Here is a 16,613-nt window from a genome sequence, read left to right on the forward strand (position 1 = left end):
GCTTACCCAGTGGCTTGTGTTCATCACTAGGGTAAAGTCTTGAGTATGGAGGAGGTGGCGATTCTGAGGAGGAGGAGAAGAGCAGTATTACAACCAAAGAATCACAGACATGTTTTATCCTAGTTTTTTTTGTTTTTTTTTAAATGGGCACCTACTCCCCTGACTCTCGTAGTTTACAATCGTTTCCCTGAGACCTTTCATCAAAAAACAATAATGATAATAAATGTGGAATTTCACGCTAATCTTTAATAGGCAAATTATAATTATTTCACGATGCCCTATAAATAGAAGCTTTATACCTTCATGTTATCTAAATTCCATGGTATAACATATCTAGCTACTAATCTAGTTATCTGCATATAATTACTCATATATATTCTAAATCAGTTGAGTACTTTTTAGTAAAGAGCTAACATATATATAATATTAATATGGTTTTTGATACTAAAACTTGGACTAAATTCTCCCCTGGTGTGCTATGGTGACAGTGGAAAGATGCTTGCTACAATCACCAGTATGGTACATTCTAAAATGCTTAGCTTTTATTGAACATATCATTAATAATTAAATAAGACATATTATTTGATACAAATGTATGTGGTTTGGGACAGAGCTAAAATAGTGCCTGTTGTCATTTCAAGTACTCTCTTGCTTTTTTCTTTGTCCTGTCATCTTATCTCTTCTTTATGGTCTTGTCTAGTACTACCAATGATAAAATTAGTTTATATAATTGTATAAAAATATTATAGTTGGTTTAATTGATTTATTACCACCCTTCACACAATCACAGAAATACAAAATGCCAGGTAAGTCAAATCTCTTTTAACAAGACCGTTTGAAAGGATATTTACTTCACAATCACATCACAATCATCCTTCTTAATCAAATATATCTGGTTGACTCCAATAATTTGAATATATATAATACTTGTGGTAGTACTACAGCCTAGCACAAAGTATTAATTTTTTAGGGAAATTATATAAAATTATATATCCCCAAAAATAATGCGTATAATTCCATGTGATACCATTATACTCTTGTTTTTTAATAAGATGTTATAAAAAAAAACACAGAATTTGTGAAATTAATCAGGAGCTTAAGCCTCAGACGCCACTGAAACAATACCACAGATTTGGACTAAGCCTATAAAACTATAAAATTACTTTAAAACAACAAAAACTTTATCCTCAATATTGATTACTGAATATCCTTTATTTGTATATTTCATAGGAAAGTACATGTAAGTGATGTAAGATACAGTAGTGTATTATGATTTCTTAATGAGCTTTAGTTTTCAATCACTCCTCACACAAACACAGAAATACAGAATGACAGGTAAGTCAAATCTGTTTTTACAAGACTGTTATACTGACTGATGCAAGAACGTATATGTATATACTGACTGACAAACTTGTCTGTCTACTCATTTTTAAATTAAAAAATAACATTTAAAACCATTTCACAACCACATCACAATCATCTTTCCTAATCAAATATATCTGGTTGACTCCAATAACTTGAATAGATATAATACTTGTGGTAGTACTACAGCCTAGCACAGAGGCTTTATTTTTTGGGGAAATTATATAAAATTGTATATCCCCAAAAAATAATGTGTATAATTCCATGTGATTCCATCATACTATTGTTTTTAATGATATGTCATAAAAAGAACATGGAATTTGTAAAATTAATCAGGAGCTTAAGCCCAGAAGCCACCAAAACGATACCACAGACTTAGATTAAGCCTATAAAACTATAATAATTACTTTAAAATAACTACAACTTTAAATATCCTCAATATTGATTTTTTAATATCCTTTATTTGTATTTTTTAATAGGAAAGTACATATAAGTAATGTAAGATACAGTAGTGTATAATGAATTCTTAATGAGCTTTAGTTTCTACAGTATAACTGTTCATGAACGAGAGCATTATTGTAAGCCACCGAAACAATACCACAGATTTAGACTAAGCCTATAAAACTATAAAATTACTTTAAAATAACAAAAACTTTAAATATCCTCAATATTGATTATTTAATATCCTTTATTAAAGCAATAAGCCACGAGAGACCGTGCGTTACTGCGATTTTATCACGGGGAAGAATGTTTTGGCACGACGCGAAGCGGAAAGCAACATAAAATATAAAATATACAGTGGTGTTCAAAAAAATAGCAGTCCAACACCATTAACTTGATAAATCACTGTTTTTAGTAGAAGTGATATTTCTACATAGCAAAAAATTCACTTGAAAGTGTAGTAGAGTATTGAAAACAAAACAAACCCAACAATTAGGACATGCATCCCACTCATTCTGAGTAATCGAAGCATTGATTGAAAGGGGCTTGTTCAAAATAATAGCAGTGAGGAGTTCAATTGGTGAAGTCATTCATTCTGCAGAAGAACGGGTGTCAATTTTGGCCCTTATTTAAGGTAGGAGGGTGGCAAATGTTGCACAGGTTGGTCATAGCACATTTCCTTTTGAAATACTGGGTAAAATGGGTTGTTCCAGACATTGTTCTGATGAACAGCGTACTTTGATTAAAAAGTTGATTGTAGAGGGAAAAAACATACAGAGAAGTGCAGCAAATTATTGGCTGCTCAGCTAAAATGCCTTAAAGTGACAACCAAAACCTGAAAGACCCAGAAGGAAGCGTGGAACTACTGTTCGAATGGATCAGAGAATAGCCAGAATGGCAAAGGCTCAGCCAATGATCACCACCAGAAAGATCAAGGAACATCTGAAGTTACCAGTAAGTACAGAAGATGATTAAGTGAAGCCAATTTACCAGCAAGAACTCCTGCAAAGTCCCGTTGTTAAGATAAAGACGTGTCCTGAATGGGTTCAAATTTGCCAAGGAACACATTGACTGGTCCAAAGAGAAATGGCTCAACATTTGTGGACTGATGAAAGCAAAATTGTTCTTTTTGGGTCTAGTGGCCATAGACAGTATGTCAGACGACCCTCGAGCACTGAATTCAAGCCACAGTACACTGTGAAGGTAGTAAAGCACGGTGGTACAAAATGATGATATGGGGATGTTTTTCATACCATGGTGTTACGCCTATTTATCACATACGAGGGATCATGGATCAATTTAAATATATCAGAATACTTGAGGAGATCATGTTGCCCTATGTCGAAGAAGAAATGTCCTTAAAATGGGTGTTTCAACATGACAATGACCCAAAACATCTTGGTTACAGACAAACAAGATTGAGGTAATAGAGTGACCAGCCCAATCCCCTGACTTCAATCCCAGAGAGAACTTGTGGGCTGATATCTGAAACACGTTTTTTTGAGGCAAAACCCAAAATTGCAGAAGAACTGTGGAATGTCGTCTAATCATCCTGGACTGGAATACCTGTTCAGATGTGCCAGAAGTTGGTCGACTCCATGCACAGATCTCGGAAACAATTGTTATGCCACTGAATATTAGTTCAGTAATTTAAAGTAAAGTGAAACCTCAAACATTTTTTCATGTTATAGATCAATTTTTTTAGTTTTTAAAGAAAAATGCTGGCACTGCTATTTTTTTGAACAGCCTAATATTCATTTTTCTTAACTTTCTGTAAAGGATTAACACAAACTGGCTACATTTAGTTAATGTTTTGATTTAGAATTGAAAGTGTAGTATTTTCAGTGCGTTTGCATTTATGGAAATAAAAGTTATTATAATGATTTTGTGCTTTATTCACTTTTTTAAAGTCACTGCTATTTTTATGAACACTACTGTAATAAAATACAACAATGTTCAAATTATAAATGTTTTTATTTACAAAAACACTTACAAAAAGCATTCTTCCACGAAACCAGGTAGTCCGTTAACAGTGTTGCTAGGCAACATGAGGGCGAACATAACATTCGCAATAAACATTCCTCCACAAACACTATTACACTATTTCTTGGATGAAACACCGCTTAATGATTAGGATTACTGTTTATATTAATCTGGACATTTCCATGTATAGTACTTAAAATAGTGTTCAACCAAGTTTGTACTTTTTCTTTTCAGTGGCGTATTAATATGGAATGATGTGAGGTGGTCATAGGTGTGCGTATATCGGGGATTATACAACAGTTAGTTCCGACCTTACAATCTGATTGGTTGAGAAGCGTTCTAACCGTGCTGATATTTGTGATAACAGCACAGTCTTTTCACACCACAACTGCATTACTCCGCTGACGCATTGCCAGTAACGACATTGCACATACTACAGAGCAGCCTTTTTTTCTAACTGTTTTTTCACAGTGAACGGAAGTGTGAAGATTAACATATACAAATAACACAATAACTCTAATAAATAACTAAATTCTATCTTTTAATTCTTAATTATTTTTATTTTTAGCTTTTCCTTTCATATTCGCTTATTCATATTCGCTTATTATTTTTATTCCAAACTAGCGTTACTTTGTAGTGTTAAACTATATGCCTTTTTTAGCCTACCGTGTTAAGGCAGGGTAGGGAATTTTTACCATTGCATAGTAGCAACTCATTCGTTGTGGAACTACTTTTTGGCGGAAGGTATTGTTAATATTAAAGCATATTTAATATGAAATTCAGGGCTTCTTTGATTTATTTTCTTTCTTTATGTTGTAAAAACTGTTGTATAAAAGCAATAGAACACTTGAGGTCATGTGTTATCGTGAATAACATCACGGCTGTAATGAACTATGGCACTCGCCTTCGGTTCGTGCCTGCGACCAAATCACAGCCGTGATGTTATTCGCGATAACACACTCCCTCTCGTGTTCTATTGCTTAATTATAAAACGGATAGTTCCGGTCCTAAAATCTGATTGGCTGAGCCGCGTTCGAAGCCGTTGTAAAATCCCCGATAAACGCACACCTAGGACCACCTCACATCATTCCATATTAATACGCCACTGAATAGAAAAAATTAATGTTATTTTCGCCCTCATGTTGCCTAGCAACACTGTTAATCGAACTATTTTGCGTCGCGGAAGAATGCTTTATTGTAAGTTTATACACAATAAATACATTTATGAATTAAACATTGTTGTATTTATTATATTTTATGTTGACCGCCGTTTTATAAAAGCAATAAGCCACTGGAGACCGTGCGTTACTGTTATGATTTTAGCACGGGGAAAGAAGTTTTAGGCACTCCGCTTCGCGTGGCTTATTGCTTTATTTTACAACGGCTTCGAACGTGGTTTAGCCAATTAGATTTTAGGACCGGAACTATTCGTTTTATAATTGTATTTTTTCATAGGAAAGTACATGTAAGTAATGTAAGATACAGTAGTGAATTATGATTTCTTAATGAGCTTTAGTTTCTACAGTATAATTGTTCATGAATGAGAGCTTTATTGTACCTAAAGGTACAAAATATGTACCCTTAAGGGTATCACTCGAGCAAATAAATTACATTTAAGTACTAGTAAATGAATAAAGGAAATGCAGTGCTAACTGCTAACTATTTTCGACCTCTGTGTGCAAATTCGCTGTACTTATGACCCTTTTGGCCTTCCATAAAAAGTGAGCGCGCGCGCGCGCGCGCGAATGAGTGAGCTGCCTGAAGGGAGAAGCAGCAATAGAAGCAGGAGAAAAAGCACATAATAGCGAGTGTCTCTTTAAGAGCGGCGGCGGTAATTGCCAGGATCCTAAACTCAGTCACTCACATACACGCAGCTAGTCAGTCTGGCGCCAGCAGTATGCAAACTGTATATTATCACCACTCCTTCGCCTAAATAGCATAAGGGGGACCTTCTTAGGCAAAAGGGCTTTTAAAACGCAACTTGAAACTGATCTCATTTCAAAGGGATAATGCCTAACCAAATAAAAGAAAAAAGAAAAGAGGTTTTGTCTGCTACGTTTAGTTACGTTTAGTGCTGACTAGAAATGTTCGGCTTGCTTTTGCTTTCTAAACACGCACATACCTACGAATTGTAAACGTTTAAATAAAGTACTTTTATTATTTTATAACCAAGTTATAAAAATTCAATACATACGACAAATATAAATACTTCTTTGCATTGTTGTACGTTTACACGCACACACGCAATGTCACGGTATTCCGCACAGTCCAGTCCACATAAAGTTACATACAAATCCATATAGCTTATACATAAATTAGCTTATATTATGTGTGTCAATAAAACACTTTTTTTGTTCTTTCTGTCCCATTTAAACACAAATATACACTCATTTCATCATGTAATGCCAGAAGATAGTTAAAAAATGCAGTAAAAACAGCACTGAGGAAAAGATTTTATTTTATTTTATTAAGCAATGCTACAATGCTAATGTACAGGACAGATTACACAAAGCTGTATGGATTACTGTTTACCCTTGATGCATTAAAAGTTTAAAATGGTCTAAAAATGCAGATAAAATATTAGCCAAGCCTTTAAGACCATTGATACATAATGCTGTCTTGTCAAACCAGTGGCGGAGCCAGACAATTTTCATAGGGGTGGCCAGACTGAGACCATTGCTCACACAGGGGTGGCACAGAAACTGATACCTTTTTTATGTGGTCACTCACTCATTTACCTATACAGGCAGTAAGTGCCATGTAGAATTACATCACGAAGAATAATAAGCTTTTTTTCTCTCTTCATTTTCCCTGACAAGTGAAAAACCAAAATATAGCCTATAACCTTAACATTATGAGGAAGAATTTCAAAGCTATTCCTTTGCAATACATTATCATTTGGCTGCCAACTTGTGTGTAATGATGAGACTTATTTGAACCCCAGAACATGCCAGTGTGAATGCATGGAAAACAAATTTAAATTATTTTTTCAACAATATGATACAGACTGACCAACACTATTAAGCCAAACCAGCATTGAAAATAGACTTTACTTTTAACAGCCTTCTACAATGCTGGAGCTTCTTAAAACGGAATATATTCTTTTAAATAGAAGTGTTATTTAACTACTATTAAATTGTTTTCCAACAAAATCCGCCCAATTAGGCGGATAACCGCCCAATCTGGCAACACTGGAACGCGCAGAGCCCGGTTGCGCCTTTATTCGTAGCTCGCCACAAATACTACTAAATAGTAATAGTAGCACTATGTAGTACTGCTTCTGTAATTGTGTTGGTGGTTGACATTTATGTCGTGTATTACTGCACGGTTTTGGGGTGCGCTGTTGAATTGCGTCCCTAAGAGAACACCTGCGTGCAGAAATGCTTCCGCAAAAAAAGTTGCCGGCAAAGCGGTGATGGGGGGGCCGGAGGGGTGGCCGAAGATTCATTTATGGTGGCCATGGTCACCACTGGCCACCCCCTGGCTCCGCCCCTGTGTCAAACTACAGTAGACCCTTGACTTACGAATTTAATTGGTTCCAAAGGGCTGTTCTTAGGTCAAAATGTTCGTTAGTTAAACCTATTTTTCCCATAAGAAATAATGTAAATAGAATTAATCCGTGTCAGACCTCCCAAACCACCCTTCTTATCTAACCTTTCTAATGTCTTAAATGGTCTTTTTTGTTATAAATACAAGTATAGAGTAGATAGAGTAGACATTACTGTAATAAACAATAATAAACAACAATACACAGTAGTACTGTACTGTACATAAAACACACATCACATTTCAGTACGTGTGCTGTACCATACACCATAATACATTTCATTCTTTTTTATAAAATGTATCTACCAGAAACGACAACTCTCATATTTCTCTATTATTTCCTTCTTTAATTCAATAGCGTTGTATTTTGTAGGTGTAATTGCACGAAAGAAAGACTACTTTACTCTGAGTTCCTTCTTCTCTCTCACTCACTGTCCCCTCTGTCTGATACACAGTGACAGCTACTGGCAGGAGTAATTATACAGCACAACAACGCTTTCTCTGCAGCTCCTTTTTGGCCATTTTAATATAGAATTTTACGAAATATTAAGAAAATACAGTAAAAAACACTGTCCGCTGTCCGAATGTTCGCTCACTGTATATATGTATATAGAGAGAGAGACGGTCGGAGTCAACTTGTTCGTGATGTCACGTGTTTCACGAATTTCGGTTCGTAATCCGACATTTGTTCGTACGTTAAGTTGAAAAAGATCGTTCGGAACCTGAAATGTTTGTATGGTAAACCATTCGTAACTCAAGGGTCTACTGTAATTTGTTCTGCAAACACTTGGGAAATGTACGGAACACTGTGACTACGATACATGTTCAAATATTTAAATAAAGCTATTGAGAATAAATACAAGACTCGAGTATTTCTTCTGTTTTTTACTAGTGTTTTACTGTTGTTTGATGAACTTTACAGGAAAAAGCCGTTACAACAGTGTGCTGTGAGGAATTTAGGCCTTATCTGGTTACGCATGGACGCGAGTTAGTTATGTCAATATGGGGGAGAAAGCATGGCGCCTCTCATATCTAAAACCTGAAATTTACTACTTTTAACAATACGAAAGACAGATAGTATGCTTACAATTTAGTTTAGGCACTTTGTAGTAAAAACAAAGTAGTGTTTTAATCTATGCCAAAGGACCCTTACATATTTTTGTATAGCGCTTTTTACAGTAGGCACTGCCTCAATGCAATTTTATAGATTACAGTTCCAAAAACCCCTAAAGGACAAACCAAGGGTAGCAGTGTCAAGACTTATCCTGAGAGAAACCAGACTTAACAGGGACCCATCTTCCATAAGTGATATGTGGGCTTGTCAGTGTGCTTTCAACAGTTAAGTGTGACCAATTCTACATTCTTCATATAGCAAGTTTAATAGCATTGCTCTTCAGACACTTTTTGGAAGAGCCCCTTTTGACCACAGCCACAATACCTCCATTAACCCCCACCACCAACGAGTACAGCCAAACATTAGGACCACCCAAAAGTGTGCATGTCAATGTCTGTTTAGTAACAATTGCGCACGTCATGGCCATGGGTATATACATCCACTAATCAGAAAAAACTAGAGGAAAATGGGGTCTAGAAAACACATTTTTTTCCATTTGCATTGTCTATTCAGTCTTTCTTAGTTTCTTAGGTTGACTTATTTGATTGCAGTCAATATATTTCATGTTTTGTTTGGTCAACTTTATTTAATTTTTTTATTTACATCCATTCCTGCATTTCAGGCCTGCGACACATTCCAAAAAAATTGTGATGGGGCACTTTAGGGCTAGTAATGAGGTAAAAAAAATTCAAACCTGTGAACTTTACTGTGCAAAAAAGAAGCCATATGTTAACCATGTCCAAAAGTGGCATCAAGTTCTCTAGGCTTGGAGGCATCTGGGATGGACCATCACCGTAAAAAAATGTATTGTCATTAGATGAATCAGCATTTCAGGTCTTTTTTGGAAGAAATAGATACTATTTACTACTTGTCAAAGACAAAAAGGACTATCCAGACTGTTATCAGCAACAAGTCCAAAAACCCAGGGTCAGTATGTAATTTACACTTCTGTGATGGCAGCATTAATGCAGAAAAGTACATTGAGATCTTAGAGCAACAAATGCTGCCTTCAAGACGTCATCTTTTCCAGGGATGTCCATGCTTTTTTCAACAAGAAATTGCTAAACCACATGCTCCACATATTGCAAAGGCATATTACAGTCCTGACCTGTCCCCAATAGAGAATGTGTGAAGAATGTTTACATTTTGAAATGCGACAGCGCCAACACAGAATTGTTGCACACCTTAAGACGTATTTTCAAGGAAGAATGGGATAAAATAACACCTGTAATCGATGCCAAAAGATCTTTTGGTTGTTGAGAGAAGGAATGGCAACATTACAAAGTGGTAAATGCTTTACTGTCCCAATTTTTTCATAGTGTCCCAACTTTTTCTAATTTTGGGTTGTAAAATGTTGGGTTGAAGTTAAGTTACTTCTTATATCTATGTTAAATGCAGCAGATATGGGAAGGCATAAACACCTTAGTGACTATGATAAGGCCCAAATCGTTATTGCCAAATGACTGGGTTGAAGTAACAATGAGTGCCCACCAATGGTAGTCTTAGGATGGACAAGCCACAAACCGCCAACCGATTGTTGGACCGCCAAGACTCATTGACACTGTAGGAGGTTAAGGCTATGGATTCGATAAAGACTCAGATTGCACGTAATTTTAATACCGGTGATGAGGTGAATGTGTCACAACACACAGTGCATCAAACCTTTATATGAATGTGGCTGCAGATTTGCCAGACGGTCAAAGTGTCTAAGTTAATTCCTGTCCACTGACAAAGGCAGCATATAATGGGCACATAGGCATCGGTACTGGACATAAGAGCCAGGCCTGTGACACATTGTAGGATGATCCACCTTGCAATGTACAGAGGTTCTAAGGACCTGCTGGTAATGTTGTGATGCCAGATACCACAGTACCACAGGACTCCCATATATCTTGTGGAGTCCATGTCTCAAAGCAGTTCTGGCTCATCAATCCATGTTATACAATAGGCTTGGGCAATATGATGATATATAACATCTGATATTAGAAATGTCTCTACCCATAAAGATTTTGCTCTAGTGTTTATAAGGCTGTCAGGATTTATTATCACAATGCTGTGTATTTAGCTAAAAATAACTGCTTCCTATAATTTTCTGTTAAGAAAGAAGAGGAGGCATGCCAAAGGAGAATTTAAGGGGAAAGGAGATTTTATTTATACAGGACTTCAACAATAATAAGATAAGAGTTTGTAATTACAAGGCACATCAGTTCTGCCATATAAATATAGTAACTTTACTTTATCATAACATACAATTAATGCAAAACTAAATATAACATGACAAATTTGGTTTGGCTATATTGTCCATCACTATTTATTATTTTGATATGCTTTCCAATGTTTAGGAGACACACCACAGTGGGTAAACACTGGTTTATAGTTTAGCTGTTTAGATATTGCGTTTAGATCTCTAATAAGAGATTAAAAATATTACATTATATCTAGTAAAATTTACATTTTACTGACGTCACACAACGTATATTAATATAACGTTTCTAGACATTTGATTGCTAATAAGATACACCCATCACAATTGTGACATTTCACCAAAGGATCAAGAATTATACGTATTTGCTGTCTTAATGCTTTTGTTATTGCATAAACCTGGTTATGGTACTGGGCTATTATTTCGGTTGCCACAACCCTCAGTTGCATGCATTGTATTCACAATTGTAAGTCAGTTTGGATAAATGTATCCGCTAAATATTCAAAATGTAAAATTGTAATATTCAAAATGTCTAATATGAGAGGTTTTTTTTTATATATATATATATATTTTATTGCATGCATTTCTATTTAGTTTATCAAATTACAGGTTGGATTTGCAACGTACACACATCCCTATGTGTAATATTTTTATAATCACAAGCTGACATTAAGTCTAAATATCTTGGGTTAAGTCTGTTAAGGCAGGTCTGTGTAATTACCAGCCCACTGAAATGCACATGCAGGTCAGTTTATACATATCACTTCTTTTTGGAAGACTAGGTAATTAGGCAGGAGGTAATTTGCTTCAATTACTTGGATGTTAAGAGGCCTGGTGTAATGGAGGGATTTCAATGAAGTGTATAGAAAAGCAGCCACATAGAGAACCCAAATTGAGTGGAAAATCGTTCTGAATGCATACAGTTTGATTTAAGACTTCAAGGCTCTCCCGGTCGGCGTCAGATAAACAGGCATTCTACACGGACTGGCAGGAGTGCGTGCCACTTTACTTTAAACCTGGGAACGATTTGAACCTTTCCCTCACTCGAAGAGGCCTGCGCTAGTGTGCTACATTTTATCAAAAGCATCTGTAACATGTTAATCAGTGTCACAGTTTGGGATCTTAATGCAACTCTTCTTGGCATGCAAGGAAGAGGGAACATTTGAGGCCTGTTACAAACCAGAACGACATCAGACAGTCCAATTCAAGGATAAACATCATTTTATGGCATGCAGACTTACAGAGAATATATAATATTTGCTTATTTTAATGTTTAATCAGTGAATACATCCATACTTGTTAAACCTGAGATTTAAGTTGTGCTAGCTGGGCATTTTTATTTAAGCTTGTACGGGGGATCTAATATGACAAAAAGTAATTAAACTCAGATAATTTGCACAAGTATTACAATTTTAAGACATTAATGGTACAAAAACAGATTTTTCTTCATTTTCCTCCAGAAAACATGTTTTATTACGACATTTAAAGGTGTATGATGCTAATGTTTAACCGTGTGTATATTATACCGCCATATCAGCTCTAGTTCAAATTCTTTAATAATAAACAATTTTAGGAAAACAGAATTATATCCTACACCCCGTGTTTGTTCCTGTAAATATGTACCCAGTGTGACCCTAATCAGGATAACGTTGATGAAAATGAAATACTACTATAATAATAATTATAAGCATCATATTGTGCAGTTATGGTACAATTACTTTACCTTTAATTATAAGTAATATGAACTGCAATCCCTATGATGTCTGTTTTTAATCTTAGGTTTTGTTATTAATAAAAGAAGTGGCATTAATATAGTAAGCAGGAAAATACTGTTACCATGGTGTACAGTGCTGCTTTAAGTCATTGTAAAAATCCTAAAATAATTATTTATGCAAAGGCCGCACTGTTGGGTTGAGTTTGAGTTGTTTGGACAAATACATCATATATTATTACAGATTAATGGTGCAAACTTGCATGAAAGAAACTTACAATTACGTAGTCAATACATGTTACATTATATGTACATATTTACCTACACATAGTAGGTAAAACCACAGAATGCAGTCTGCATTTTCCCATACAATACATTTCTATACCTGGCATTCATGACCAACACTACTGTAAAGTAGCATGCCAAAAATATGCCCGCCTCAATGATTTCCTGGATGTTATTTTTAGTGTGTTAGTTAGCATCCTCTGCAGATGTTTTGCATTTTATTAGTTTTCTTTTCGCAAAATGAGTTACAGGAAACCGTGAAAACTACTTTAAACTCTTAAATCATGCAGTCAGATGTAAACAAACTGACTCACACATTTGCAAAGATGGCAAATTTTCATCATGCTGGAGTGTCCACTCCCAGGCACATTATATATGAACAGAAATTCAGGTCCAAACTGAGACCACAGCCAATGTGTATCCAACACATCAGAAAATCAGTTACTAAACATCCATTTTTGCTAAATGTTAAATTTTATGTTTAAATTCTTCAATACTTATTAAGGGCAGTGATAGCTCAGTGGTTAAGGTACCGGGCTAGTAAACAGAAGGTTGTCGGTTCAAGCCCCGCCACCACCAAGTTGCCAGTGTTGAGTCCCTGAGCAAGGCCCTTAACCCTCAATTGCTCATCGTGTTCAGCTCATTGTGTAAGTCGCTTTGGATAAATGCATCTGCTAAATGCTGTAAATGTATGAACTTCTTGAAAGACGCAGTTTTATTAATTCATATTTTTTGAAAATATATTTAAATTTACTTACAATAGTTGGCATAAATAGGAATAATTATGTATGTTTTGGGGTATCTACTTGTTTTCCAAAGGTATTTTTACTATCACAAACTCTGGCCCACTTTAAAAGAAAAAAGGGTTTGGGCATCCCTGCCACGAGAGAACATCTGGATGGTTGGTTTAACCATTGTGAGCAACAATAAGCTCTTCCTCTTTCCACTATAAATGCATACATTATGTGGACTGTTCTATGATTTCCAGTGGTCAGTGTGGCTAAAAGCTTGCATACCAACTGGGCAGGAACTGTACCTGATATAAGTGATCAAAGTTTTAAGGCCAAGACCAACTGCATTGATAGTATTTAGTACCCCTGCTCTATGGTGGCACTACTGACTGGCACATTGAGTAGATCAAGTGTGTATATGCAGACCCCTTATTCCCACCCAGGATCCAGATGTTGAGAGTGCAGGTGAGCTTACCTGGCCCACACAAGCGGCTGTAATGGTAGGGGTTGCCCTGCCCTATGATGGCACTACTGACTGGCACATTGAGTAGATCAAGTGTGTATATGCAGACCCCTTATTCCCACCCAGGATCCAGATGTTGAGAGTGCAGGTGAGCTTACCTGGCCCACACAAGCGGCTGTAATGGTAGGGGTTGCCCTGCCCTATGATGGCACTACTGACTGGCACATTGAGTACATCAAGTGTGTATATGCAGACCCCTTATTCCCACCCAGGATCCAGATGTTGAGAGTGCACTACTGACTGGCACATTGAGTAGATCAAGTGTGTATATACAGACCCCTTATTCCCACCCAGGATCCAGATGTTGAGAGTGCAGGTGAGCTTACCTGGCCCACACAAGCGGCTGTAATGGTAGGGGTTGCAGCAGACGAGTGGACTGTCTCTGCCTGAGAAGCTCTTGCACTCCCAGAGCGATTTAAGCTGGGCTGTGTGCTGCAGGTCTGTCCAGCGGTACAACTTACACACCAGCAGCTGCGGGGGGGCAGCATGGGGTCCGAGTCTCAGCTCGGCCCTGGCCACCATCACACACTCGCTCGGCACTCCACCACGGGACTCCACAGCCTCGAGTAGCGCCTCCAGGGTTTTCTCCTTCAGTCGTTTGAACAGCGAGTATGTCGCCGCTTTGAGCTCCTGCTCCGCCAACGAGCGCCGCTTCGCCTCCGGACTCTCCCCGGAGGATCCAGCGGGACTCCGCGGCGCCCAGTGACACGATCCGGGCTCACCTTCCGAGCCTCTCGATCCAGAAGGGTCGCGGTCTTTAAACAAGCAGCATGTCACCGTCCTGCCGTCGATGTCCTGCGCGGACCGGGGGCTTAGCCGCTCCGGGACGCACACCACGGCACCGCCGCCGCGTTGGTCCACCAAAGTCACCCCCCAGCCGGCGCCGAAACCGGAGCATACCCGGCCCCCGAGGTCAGCGCCGGCCGGGGCGCTCGGGGTCATCGCCCCCCACTCAGGCTGTGCCATTTTCTCCGAAGTGTCGCCCACATCGTCCCGAGAGCAATCACCGCTCCTGGCATCGCCCTCGCCCTCCTGGTTATCTGGCACCAAACGGCTTCTCCAGAGTCGCCGCACTAGACCTGAGCGTTTCGTCCTGAACATACGATAATTTTGGTTATTTATTTCTGTTCCGATTCAGAACCGTTTTTGATCTCGAACAACATTAAGGTCGGCCGAGCGCTGTGCAGAGAGCGCACAGCCGAGCACCAAGGACCGCCGACTAAACCACATGAGTTTGTAAGTCACGATCGGAGGTAGCATTAAACTACACCAAACTACAAATACATGCAATGATACCGGTAAAGTAAAATGCATTCAAGCGCAAACGCGAGTATTTGTGCACGCAAATAAAGTTTAACGCACTAGTTCATTCATGTTCCTATTTAATAAGAAGGCGCAAATGAAGCTGTAACTTATACCGAAAACGAGCCTGCACGTCCACAAGGATTTCGGACTTTGAAACCTATTTAGACCCCCCTGTACGACACTCCTGGGTGAATTAATTCCACTGAACTTGCGGCTGATTTTTCCCCACTGTTCCTGTTGCACTACGCTTCAATCATCCAGAAATATCCTCTCCTAGAAAAGCATCAATCCTGCATAGAAGTGCGTTCCGATTCCGCGCAAAGACCTGGTCACACTGACTGCAGCTTGCCTAGCAAGCAGCTCTCTCGCTTTCTCTGATTCTCCGCTTTGCTTTTTTTCTCCCACACACACACACACACACACACACACACACACACACACACACACACACACACGCACGCACACACGGGGCCCCTGAGGAGAGCGGTGGAGCCATTGGCTGACTCCCATCATGTGCTAGTCTAGACACTTTGGCGGCTCCGAGCTGCACTGATTGTTGCGCAAACAAGGTTTCAAGTTTCTTAACTCTTAAAGGCGCACCGTCCCTTCTTTCCTCCAACCCCACGACAAGCACTATCGACTTCGCACTCCTAGCATACTTCACCAGCAGTGGCGTAACTAGGAGCTCATGGGCCCCAGTGCAAGAAAAAAACCATTTTGGGCCCTTTAAACAAATGTCATATATATATATATTAGGGCTGTCAAACGATTAAAATTTTTAATCGCGATTAATCTCAGAATTTCATATAGTTAATCGCAATTAATCGCATTAAAAAAAATCTGTGTAAATGTTATAGAAAACAAGGATTTTTAAGTGAAATGTTACAATTAAAATGGTGAACACATATTATGCTAAATGTACTTATGTTAAAAACTGCTGGGACAAGAGAAAACTGTAAGGGAGTTTTATTTACTCACATACTAGGCAGTAAATGTCAGATTGTAGGTTAGAATTTCTCCATCAGCAAACATTGTAGATCAGCGGTGCTTTAGGTGGGATAAGGCGTAGTTATTGTATCAGACTTGTCTGTGGTTGTATCGTGACGATGGTTTGATGGACGTTTCTACACGAAGTGAGTGTGTTTTGACCCTTTGGGGCTTCCATAGTTCATGAACTAACGTGCTCGACTCAGCTTTCCGGTATTCGGTACAGAAGAAGAAGTTAATTAAGTGTAATAAAGTGTTCTGCTCCCGACAACTTGTGAATATAGCGTGTATTTATTTCTTTATTATGCAAGTGCATCACTACCACGATCGGTTACATTATGTTAACAAACCGCAAATGAAAAACGGTGGCAAGTCCGACATTAAAACGTTTGTTCTACCAGTCAAGTGTCAACATGAACTAG

General features: G+C 38.1%; 1 protein-coding gene across 1 annotated transcript in view; it reads right to left on the reverse strand.

Moving 5' to 3' along the window:
- smad6b (SMAD family member 6b) overlaps positions 1-15,142 on the reverse strand; it is a 53,369-nt gene extending 38,227 nt beyond the window's left edge. Inside the window, exons 1-2 of the mRNA XM_063004141.1 lie at positions 14,226-15,142; positions 7-63 (exon numbers count right to left, since the gene is read on the reverse strand). Coding sequence (XP_062860211.1) covers positions 7-63; positions 14,226-15,000 — 832 coding nt within the window. The 5' untranslated portion in view covers positions 15,001-15,142. The remainder of the gene's footprint in view (positions 1-6; positions 64-14,225) is intronic.
- Between the last annotated feature and the right edge of the window lie 1,471 nt (positions 15,143-16,613).

The sequence above is a fragment of the Trichomycterus rosablanca genome, chromosome 11, assembly GCF_030014385.1.
Source record: "Trichomycterus rosablanca isolate fTriRos1 chromosome 11, fTriRos1.hap1, whole genome shotgun sequence".
NCBI classification, from domain to species: Eukaryota; Metazoa; Chordata; class Actinopteri; order Siluriformes; family Trichomycteridae; genus Trichomycterus; species Trichomycterus rosablanca.